Consider the following 11789-nt stretch of genomic DNA (forward strand, 5'->3'; position numbering starts at 1 on the left):
TCTAATTTTCTATGTGATGATTCAACTTTATGGTGAGGGACTCTAATAACAGGTGTGAATAATTTAGTCTTAAAATCTTTTTATTCTCAAACTTTGATAATAATATTTCTTTACCATATATTCAAAATCTCCATTAAAACATATAATTTTAATTTTTAACTCATTTATTAACATTTATAATTTAACAATTATGGACATAAATATAAAAGTGTTCTGTAAAAAAATTTACATATTTTTAAATATGACTAACACATACCATTTTTTAGATATTCTTAGGTAATTTTAATTTAATGTAAAGCCCAAATAAATAAAAGAAAGAAAGAATACTTTAAATAAAACCTCTCCCCACAGAATAGGCCACAATATAGGTTTTGCCAAAACAACCCCTCACACACCACTATCCGGTTATGCAAAAAAGAAACAAAAATTAAAAAAAAAATGGCAGGCATTTTATGATAGAACTATATACTGTTAAGATATATATTAGATTTATATATATTAGATTTTTTCTTTTATTTTATTTTACTTTTATTTTCGGAAATCATAGCAATTATAGCTTGTATCTTCTCTTAACGCCAAGATCAAATTATCAGATCCTAGCTAAATAATCGATTAAGATTGGCCAAAATACTAATCATTTAAAAAATGAAATATATAGGTAAGAAATAGAGGAAAAAAAAAGAAATAAATAGATAAAGAAAGAGGAAGATTTCAAAACCAAAATCGATTAACAAAAATAGGTTTCGACCAAATATGGGAATAAAATTTAGAAAACAGAATTAATTCTGTTGTCTTTTATTTTAATTCTATTCTTAGGAAATCACACGAATGATTATCTTTCCTAATTCGGTTGTCTTTCCAATTGCAATTATGTATCTTTCTAAATTCTGTTGCAATTACGTAGATTAAGTTAGAAATTATCAGATCCTAACTATATATAAAAACAGATTTTGAAAACAGAATTAATTAATCATAGCTAATAAAAATATGGGAATAAAATTAAATTGGGAAAAGAAAAAATGTGAGAGAAATTTATTAACAAAAATAGGCTAAAAAATCTGGGAACAATGGAGAGTAAATACAGAAAGAAAATAAATACAAAGAAAAAAAAAATTTAGTGATTTAAAAACTAAAACTAAACACAAACACAAAAATAAATACAAAACGTAACATAGGGAATAGAATTAAATGATAGAGAAAATAAATAAATAAAATAAAAACTTTCAATAAATAGAATTAAATGATAAAACAAAATAAAATTACAAAGACAATAATACATGGAAGTTAAAATAAATCTATCTATTAACTCCATCAATTAGTAACCTAGAAAATGAAATTTTTAATAAAAATAGAATAATATATATATATATATAATTATAAGACTTTACTCCTACAAAAACTCTAATGTTCGCATAAAATTTAACACATGGACCCTTGTAAATAAGAGGAATAATGTTACATAAGTTTGAATTTGAAATTAATGTCATGAATTCACATAGGTTGACTTGGATTTCAAAGAACAAACTGTTGTCATGAGCTCACATAGGTTGACTTGGATTTCAAATGATAGAATCGAACTTTAAATGAGTGACAACAGGTTAAGCTAATCAGTTAAGTGGTCCTACTATAGGATATGCTATAAATTGTATAAGTTACCACTTATGATGTATGAGCTATGATGATATATGAGTTATGATGATGTATGAACAGTATCGTATGATGTTGTATATTAGTATATAATGATGTATGAGCTATGATGATGTATGAGTTATGATGTTGTATGAGTGACGTCGTATGATATCGTATACTAATATATGATGATGGATGAGTTATGATAATGTATGAGTTATGATGCATGATGATATGTGTAATATATATATATATATATATATATATATATATATATTATATGATGCATGACGTACATATTATGTGTGATGCACGTGATGGCTTTATGATGAATACGAGTTTTGCATGACATTTTGTTTAATATGATGATGTTTTCCATATTTAGCATGTTATATGATGATGAGTGTCATATTGCATCATGTCGTTAGATCGACTTAGGACACAACCTTAAGAGCATGAAAAGGATATTAATATAAATATCCACGATCACGTGTTACTTAATGTGTCATGAAAGACATTATGATGAAATTTAGAGGGAACACATACGTGTCGTATGTTCATAAGCATATTAGTTAGAATAGTTTTTATGTCTTTCATGGTTTTAAATTATTTTGTATTTGTTTTTATTTTCTGTCAATTTTAGTATTTTGTATTTAAACACCTAAGACCATGACTTTGTTTATCAGAGAATAGGATGTTTTTAATGTTTTGGATATTTATACACGTTTTCTTTTAAGAGCTATATTTCCGCATGAGAGATGAGTNTGTCAATTTTAGTATTTTGTATTTAAACACCTAAGACCATGACTTTGTTTATCAGAGAATAGGATGTTTTTAATGTTTTGGATATTTATACACGTTTTCTTTTAAGAGCTATATTTCCGCATGAGAGATGAGTCTGGGACATTAGTAGAGACTCTTGAGTATATAGAAATTTAGGGTCATTACAACTAATATACCACTTTTATATTGTATCATTATAGACTTTTAAAAATGAATACGAAAACAATTATCGATAGAAACAAAATTAAATACGATACATTTATCATTTTTAGTCTATTGATAAGATAAAAAGATGATAAACATATCAATTACATTTATGAGTGATATACAAGGATTAAAAAAAATTAGACAGGTTTATCATTTTGAGAGGTTTGATGATAGATGAGTGATTTTCTTAATTTTGTCGTCCCCTAGTATCAAATAAATAGTTTGTATGTTCATTTATTTAAATAGGATTAAAATTCGATAATTTAATAAAAAAAAATTAACTTTTTAAATAAAATTGCATAATTTAAAATTGTTTTAATAGACAACATTTATTTAGCCAGCAATTTATAAATAAGCATTCAATGTAATATACAAGAATTTTAATCATCATATTCTCTATCAAATCTTATTAAATATCAGTCACCTTTAAATCAATTGAAAAAATATGGAAAGTGGAAAAATATGGAAAGTGGGTTAATTATCCAGCTCCTACATTTGGGTATCTAAATTTATCAAAACCTGATATGGGAAGATTCCTAATGCACAAATTGTGACAAAAAGTAAAAAATAAAAAGAAATAAAAAAAATAGAAACGGTTATAGGTTTTGGAGAATGAAAAGAAGGGGGAGTTAAGTGAGGCAGTAGAAGACNGATATATTTATTATAGGGCATAATTAGTTTCCAAAAATCATTAATTACCAATAAATTAGGAAAATTCATCCAAAAAAATATAGTTATAGATGGTAAATGGTTTTTAGATGGAAATATATTTACACAAGCTATTACTACATTCCTAAATTAGTTCTTCACCCGAGTTTATATAAAGTTGTGATTTCATAGTTAGAATACTTGTGTGAAGACAAAATGGGCTTGCTTAAAAATGTCAATATGGTTTATGCCTTCTTGTTGATCTCTGTGATTGGTATTTTGTCCAATCTCAATGGTCTCGAGGCAAAGTGGGATGAGAGTGGCAATGTGCTTTCTTTGGGTCTCAAAAGACGTGTACCAACAATACCAAATCCAGCAACATCTCCTGAAATGCCTCCATTGGGTCTAGGCACTAAGAGGCGTGTCCCAACTGGACCAAATCCAGCAACATCTCCTGAAACGCCTCCATTGGGTCTAGGCACGAAGAGGCGTGTCCCAACTGGTCCAAATCCAGCAACATCTCCCGAAACACCTCCATTGCGTCCAGGCACTAAGAGGCGTGTGCCAACTGGCCCAAATCCAACAACATCTCCTGAAAGCCCTCCCTCAAGTTTAGGCACCAAAAGACGTGTCCCAACTGGACCAAATCCAGCAACATCTCCCGAAACGCCTCCATTGGGTCTAGGCACGAAGAGGCGTGTCCCAACTGGACCAAATCCAGCAACATCTCCCGAAACGCCTCCATTGGGTCTAGGCACGAAGAGGCGTGTCCCAACTGGACCAAATCCAGCAACATCTCCCGAAACGCCTCCATTGGGTCTAGGCATGAAGAGGCGTGTTCCAACTGGTCCAAATCCAGCAACATCTCCTGAAACGCCTCCATTGTGTCTAGGCACAAAGAGGCGTGTCCCAACTGGTCCAAATCCAGCAACATCTCCTGAAAGCCCTCCTTTAAATTTATTATGAGGCCTCGTGATTGTAGCAAGTTTAATTAGGGTCTCTAAAGACGTATTACAAGGAGGTCTCTATTTTTTTTATCTTCTATCTAATGAGATGATCCACCTTTATGACAAGAGACTTTAACAATGAGGTGAAAAGAATAATTTGGTCTTAGAATCTTTTTAATCTAAAACTTTTATAATATTTCTTCACCTTTTATTCAAAATCTCCCTTACCTATGAAGATATAATTTTAATTTGTACATTATTGATTAACATTATATAATTTAATAATCATAGACATAAATATGAAAAATCATGACATAAATATGAAGGTTTCTACCAAATTTATGGGATTTGATATAATTTATGTTAATTAGTGAAACTTTAGTTTTTCTCAAAAAGAAAGATAAAAAATTAAAATAAAATAAATAATAATAATGATGATTATTATTATTAAAATAATAATAATAATAATAATAATAATGATAAAATTAGATAATTTAACCCATAACTATTCATTAAAAAAATTTCTTAATTTGTTTTTTTATAAATGGCAAAATTAAAAATTATTTTGTCTCTCAACACCCGTAAATAAATAAATAATAATAAAAATTAAAATATAAAAGGTAACTTGTCCCTCACTCCACCAATTTATCACATCTCTTTTCTCAATTATCTCTCCTCAGAACTTCTGGATGGGTCTGTCCTCTTGTGATCTTTCACCACTCCTTTCTTAAAATAACAATGCTACACAGTAATTCATAAAAATAATTAGATATAAAAAAAAATAAAAAATAAACATATATAAAAAAAATAAAAAATAAAAAAAGGCTTAAGCAAATTTAAGGTATAGACAAAAACAAGTGTAAAAACAAAAAAATGTTTAGATTTAGTTTTGCTATATATCATTTGAAGATGTTAGGAGTCTTTGTTTTATATTATTGAATGATATTAATTTGGTTATAGTCAATTAATTTATTTTATTCAACGATATTAATTTGGTTATAGTTAATTAGTTTTGAATGAGAAATTAAATTATAAGAATTTTGTATGAGTTTTAGGAAATGCCTAGCCATTTTGAGAGAAAATAAGAATTAATTAAAAAAATTTGCTAAAACTAACCAGGAAAAGGAAATAAATCGAGATAAAAAGCGGAAGATTGTGAATATAATTAAAATGAGGAAAAAAGTGAATGTAATTAAAAGGAGGAAAAAAAACAAAGGTTAAAGGTATTAAACATAGTGAAAAAAAAAAAGGTTAAAGGTATTAAACATAGTATGAGAAAGTAGAATAGCTCGAAAATGTTAAAGGTATTAAATGGTTTGTATGAAAATAACTATAACAAAGATATATAAATAATTCCAGACTTAATTGATGCTTCTGACGTTCGCATGAAGTATAACACAATAACCAATGTAAATTAGAGAAACAATTTTGTAGAAGTTCAAACTTAAAACTGATGTCATGAGCTCACATAGGTTGACTTGGATTTCAATAAACAAAATTGAACTTTCATTGAGGATAAATTCGTGACATCAACCTAAGCTAATCAGGTAAGTGGTCTTACTATCAGCATGGTTATATTTGATGTTGACACGTACCATGTGGTTCTGCATGTGTCCTATATATTGATATGTGCGAATTGTTTATGAATCGACATGCTTATGATATGATATGTATATGTTATAATATGTGAATTNTATATTTGATGTTGACACGTACCATGTGGTTCTGCATGTGTCCTATATATTGATATGTGCGAATTGTTTATGAATCGACATGCTTATGATATGATATGTATATGTTATAATCGGTGCATTGTATGATAATACGCATAGTACGATCTATTCAATGATATGATTAAGATAGGATACAAGAAACATGCACTAAACCTAATGTAATGATAGAAGTAAGGTATGTTCATGAAACGTTAAGGTTAAGTTAAGTATCGAAGTGTTATGGATATGAGAGATTGATAAAAATGATATGGTCACGATTGATTGATAAAAGAATATGGTTAGGTTATGAATAGAAATGGATAGGTTTATGATAGATTGATAGAACGATAGCGTTAGGATACGTTCCTGTAACGATATGACTAACGTACGTTCATGTAACGATATAATTATGGTAGTTATAAGAATGTTAAGGCTATGATCAGTTAGGGAATGATATGACCACGAAATGTTTTTAATATGATATGATTATGATATGACATGTGAATGACGGATATATATATATATATATATTTTGATGTGATATGAAAATAAAATGAAATAAAAATAGGCCAATGAGAATAAAATTAAAATTTTTCTTTTCTTTTATTTTAATTCTATTCTTAGGAAATCACACCAATGATTATTTTTCCTAATTCTATTGTCTTCCCGCAATTATATATCTTTCCAAATTCTATTGCAATTAGTTAGATTGAGTTAGAAATTATCAGATTCTAGAATACATGAAAACAGATTTTAAAAACAGAATTAATTAACCATAGGGCAATAAAAATATGGAAATAAAATTAAATTGGTAAAAAAAAAATGTGAGAGAAATTGATTAACAAAAATAGGACAAAAAAAATAGAATTAAATGATACCAACATAAAAGTAAATATAGAAAAAAAATAAATAAAATAAAAACTTACTATAACTAGAATTAAATGATAAAACAAAATAAAATTCCAAATGACAAGAAAGTACCATGGAAGTTAAAATAAATCTATCTATTAACTCCATCAATTAGAAAATGAATTTTTTAATAAAAATAGAATAATATAGATATATATATAAAATTTTAAGACTTTACTCCTACAAAAACTCTACTGTTCGCATAAAATTTAACACATGGACCCTTGTAAATAAGAGGAATAATGTTACAAAAGTTCGAATTTGAAACTGATGTCATGAGCTCACATAAGTTAATCAGTTAATCAGTTAAGTGGTCCTATTATGGGATATGCTAGAAATTGTATAAGTTACCATTTATGATAATGTATGAGTTATGATGCATGATGATATGTGTAATATATATATATATATATATATATATATATATTATATGATGCATGACGTACATATTATGTGTGATGCACGTGATGGCTTTATGATGAATACGAGTTTTGCATGACATTTTGTTTAATATGATGATGTTTTCCATATTTAGCATGTTATATGATGATGAGTGTCATATTGCATCATGTCGTTAGATCGACTTAGAACACAACCTTAAGAGCATGAAAAGAATATTAATATAAATATCCACGATCACGTGTTACTTAATGTAACAAAGAGATGAGACTAGAGGGTTGTGTCATGAAAGGCATTATGATGGACTTTAGAGGGAACATATACATGTTGTATGTTCATAAGCATATTTTAGGGGCATATTTTAGGTTTTTATAGTTTTTATGCCTTTCATTTGTTTAAAATTATTTTGTATTTGTTTTTATTTTCTCTAAATTTTAGTATTTTGTATTTAAACACCTAAGACCATGACTTTGTTTCTCAGAGAATATGATGTTTTTAACGGTTTGGATATTTATACTATAGATGACGTTTTCTTTTAAGAGCTATATTTCCGCATGAGAGATGAGTCTGAGACATCAGTAGAGACTCTTGAGCATATAGAAATTTAGGGTCATTACAACTAATATACCACTTTTATATTCTATCATTATAGACTTTCAAAGATGAATACGAAAACAATTATCGATAGAAACAAAATTAAATATGATACATTTATCATTTTTAGTCTATTGATAAGATAAAAAGATAATAAACATATCAATTACATTTATGAGTAATATATGAGGATTAAAAAAAATTAAACAGATTTATCATTTTGAGAGGTTTGATGATAGATGAGTGATTTTCATAATTTTGTGGTCAAATCGCATCAAATAAATAGTCTTGTATGTTCTTTTATTTAAATATGATTAAAATTCGATAATTTGCGGATAACTATTTGATTAAAAAAAAATTTATAAAATTGCATAATTTAAAATTGTTTTAATAGACAACATTTATTTAGCCTGCAATTTCTAAGCATTCCATGTCATATACAAGAATCAAATCTTATTAAATTTCAGTCACCTTTAAATCAATTGGAAAAATATGGAAAGTGGATTAATTATCCAGCTCCTACATAATTGGGTATCTAAATTTATCAAAATCGGATATGGGAGGATTCCTAATGCACAAATTGTGACACAAAAAATGTAACATGCACTTTTAAAATTAAAATTAAGGGAAATATTTTTAATTAATGGAAATATTTTTATTCTATAATTAATATTAAAGATAGGTGAAGTTTTTCTAAAATAAAATAAATTGAAATGATTATATATATTTATTATAGGGCATAATTAGTTTCGAAAAATCATTAATTACGAATAAATTAGGAAAATTCATCCAAAAAAAATATGGTTATAGATGGTAAATGGTTTTTAGATGGAAATATATTTACACAAGCTATTACTACATTCCTAAATTAGTTCTTCACCTGAGTTTATATAAAGTTGTGATTTCATAGTTAGAATACTTGTGTGAAGACAAAATGGGCTTGCTTAAAAATGTCAATATGATTTATGCCTTCTTGTTAATCTCTCTTATTGGTATTTTGTCCAATCTCAATGGTCTCGAGGCAAAGTGGGATGAGAGTGGCAATGTGCTTTCTTTGGGTCTCAAAAGACGTGTACCAACAGGACCAAATCCAGCAACATCTCCTGAAATGCCTCCATTGGGTCTAGGCACTAANCTTTTATTTAAATATGATTAAAATTCGATAATTTGCGGATAACTATTTGATTAAAAAAAAATTTATAAAATTGCATAATTTAAAATTGTTTTAATAGACAACATTTATTTAGCCTGCAATTTCTAAGCATTCCATGTCATATACAAGAATCAAATCTTATTAAATTTCAGTCACCTTTAAATCAATTGGAAAAATATGGAAAGTGGATTAATTATCCAGCTCCTACATAATTGGGTATCTAAATTTATCAAAATCGGATATGGGAGGATTCCTAATGCACAAATTGTGACACAAAAAATGTAACATGCACTTTTAAAATTAAAATTAATGGAAATATTTTTAATTAATGGAAATATTTTCATTCTATAATTAATATTAAAGTTAGGTGAAGTTTTTCTAAAATAAAATAAATTGAAATGATTAGTTATATTTATTATAGGGCATAATTAATTTCCAAAAATCATTAATTACCAATAAATTAGGAAAATTCATCCCAAAAAAATATGGTTATAGATGGTAAATGGTTTTTAGATGGAAATATATTTACACAAGCTATTACTACATTCCTAAATTAGTTCTTCACGGAGTTTATATAAAGTTGTGATTTCATAGTTAGAATACTTGTGTGAAGACAAAATGGGCTTGCTTAAAAATGTCAATATGGTTTATGCCTTCTTGTTGATCTCTCTGATTGGTATTTTTTCCAATCTCAATGGTCTCGAGGCAAAGTGGGATGAGAGTGGCAATGTGCTTTCTTTCGGTCTCAAAAGACGTGTACCAACAGGACCAAATCCAGCAACATCTCCTGAAATGCCTCCATTGGGTCTAGGCACTAAGAGGCGTGTCCCAACTGGACCAAATCCAGCAACATCTCCTGAAACGCCTCCATTGGGTCTAGGCACGAAGAGGCGTGTCCCAACAGGACCAAATCCAGCAACATCTCCCGAAATGCCTCCATTGGGTCTAGGCACCAAGAGGCGTGTCCCAACTGGTCCAAATCCAGCAACATCTCCTGAAAGCCCTCCCTCAAGTTTAGGCACCAAAAGGCGTGTCCCAACAGGACCAAATCCAGCAACATCTCCCGAAACGCCTCCATTGGGTCTCGTCATGAAGAGGCGTGTCCCAACTGGTCCAAATCCAGCAACATCTCCTGAAACGCCTCCATTGGGCCTAGGCACAAAGAGGCGTGTCCCAACTGGTCCAAATCCAGCAACATCTCCTGAAATGCCTCCATTGGGTCTAGGCATGAAGAGGCGTGTCCCAACTGGTCCAAATCCAGCAACATCTCCTGAAAGCCCTCCCTCAAGTTTAGGCACCAAAAGGCGTGTCCCAACTGGTCCAAATCCAACAACATCTCCTGAAAGCCCTCCCTCAAGTTTAGGCACCAAAAGGCGTGTCCCAACAGGACCAAATCCAGCAACATCTCCCGAAACGCCTCCATTGGGTCTCGTCATGAAGAGGCGTGTCCCAACTGGTCCAAATCCAGCAACATCTCCTGAAAGCCCTCCTTTAAATTTATTATGAGGCCTCGTGATTGTAGCAAGTTTAATTAGAGTCTCTAAAGACGTATTACAAGGATGTCTCTAATTTTTTTTATCTTCTATCTAATGAGATGATCCAGCTTTATAACAAGATACTTTAACAATGGGTGTGAAAAGAATAATTTGGTCTTAGAATCTTTTTAATCTAAAACTTTTATAATATTTCTTCACTTTTTATTCAAAATATTTCTTATCTATGAAGATATAATTTTAATTTCTACATTATTGATTAACATTATATAATTTAATAATCATAGACATAAATATGAAGGTTTCTACCAAATTTATGCCACTTTTGATATTTTCAAATGATATAATTCACGTTAATTAGTGAAACTTTAGTTTTTCTAATAAAAAAATTAAAAAAAATAATTAAAAAAATAATAAAATAAATAATAATGATAATAATTATAATGATGATGATAATAATAAAGAATAAAATAATAATAATAATAAAACTAAATAATTTAACCCATAACTATTCCATAAAAAAAATTCTTAATTTGTTTTTTTATAAATGGCCAAATTTAAAATTATTTTTGTAATAGCCCAATAAGTAAATAAATAATAATAATAATTAAAATATAAAAGGTATCCCGTCCTCTCTCCACCAATTTCTCACATCTCTTTTCCCAAATATCTCTCCTCAACACTTCTAGATGAGTCTGCCATAGATAAAAGAAAAAAGAAAAGGTAACTTATTTCCCACTTCTCTCTCCTCTGATCTGTCACCACTCCTTTCTTAAAATAACAATGCTACACAGTAATTCATAAAAACAAACCGATATAAAAAAAAATAAATAAATAAATAAAAAGCGATATAAGGTATGGACAAAAACAAGTGTAAAAACAAAAAAAATGTTTAGATTTAATTTCGCTATATGTCATTTGAAGAGGTTAGAAGTCTTTCTTTTATTTTATNTTAATTACATTTATGAGTGATATACGAGGATTAAAAAAAATTAGACAGATTTATCATTTTGAGAGGTTTGATGATAGATGAGTGATTTTCTTAATTTTGTCGTCACCTAGTATCAAATAAATAGTCTTGTATGTTCATTTGTTTAAATATGATTAAAATTCGATAATTTAGGGATAACTATTTNATTGAATGATATTAATTTAGTTATAATTAATTAATTTATTTTATTGAAGGATATTAATTTGGTTACGTTAATTAGCTTTGTATGAAAGATTAAATTATAAGAATTTGGAGATAAAAAATGGAAAGATTGTGAATATAATTAAAACGAGGAAAAAAAAAACAAAGATTAAAGGTATTAAA

The 11789-nt window shown here is 28.5% G+C and overlaps 1 protein-coding gene across 1 annotated transcript; it reads right to left on the reverse strand.

The window, feature by feature from the left end:
- Positions 1-3512: 3512 nt before the first annotated feature.
- On the reverse strand, positions 3513-10417 carry LOC111797456 (collagen alpha-2(I) chain-like). The gene is made up of 2 exons (XM_023680451.1): positions 9742-10417; positions 3513-4204 (listed from the first exon to the last, which is right to left on the reverse strand). Exons 1-2 carry the CDS (start codon positions 10415-10417, stop codon positions 3513-3515), a joined length of 1368 nt encoding a protein of 455 aa, XP_023536219.1.
- Positions 10418-11789: the final 1372 nt, after the last annotated feature.

Source organism: Cucurbita pepo, chromosome LG06 (assembly GCF_002806865.2).
Source record: "Cucurbita pepo subsp. pepo cultivar mu-cu-16 chromosome LG06, ASM280686v2, whole genome shotgun sequence".
NCBI classification, from domain to species: domain Eukaryota; kingdom Viridiplantae; phylum Streptophyta; class Magnoliopsida; order Cucurbitales; family Cucurbitaceae; genus Cucurbita; species Cucurbita pepo.

What these genes read in the sequence shown, in the direction of transcription:
- LOC111797456 (XM_023680451.1), bottom strand. Translation starts at nt 10,417, where the DNA reads ATGACGAGACCCAATGGAGGCGTTTCGGGAGATGTTGCTGGATTTGGT. An exon ending in TGCTGGATTTGGTCCTGTTG is followed by an intron (nt 4,205 to 9,741) that starts GTACACGTCTTT and finishes GAGGGCTTTCAG; the next exon opens with GAGATGTTGCTGGATTTGGA.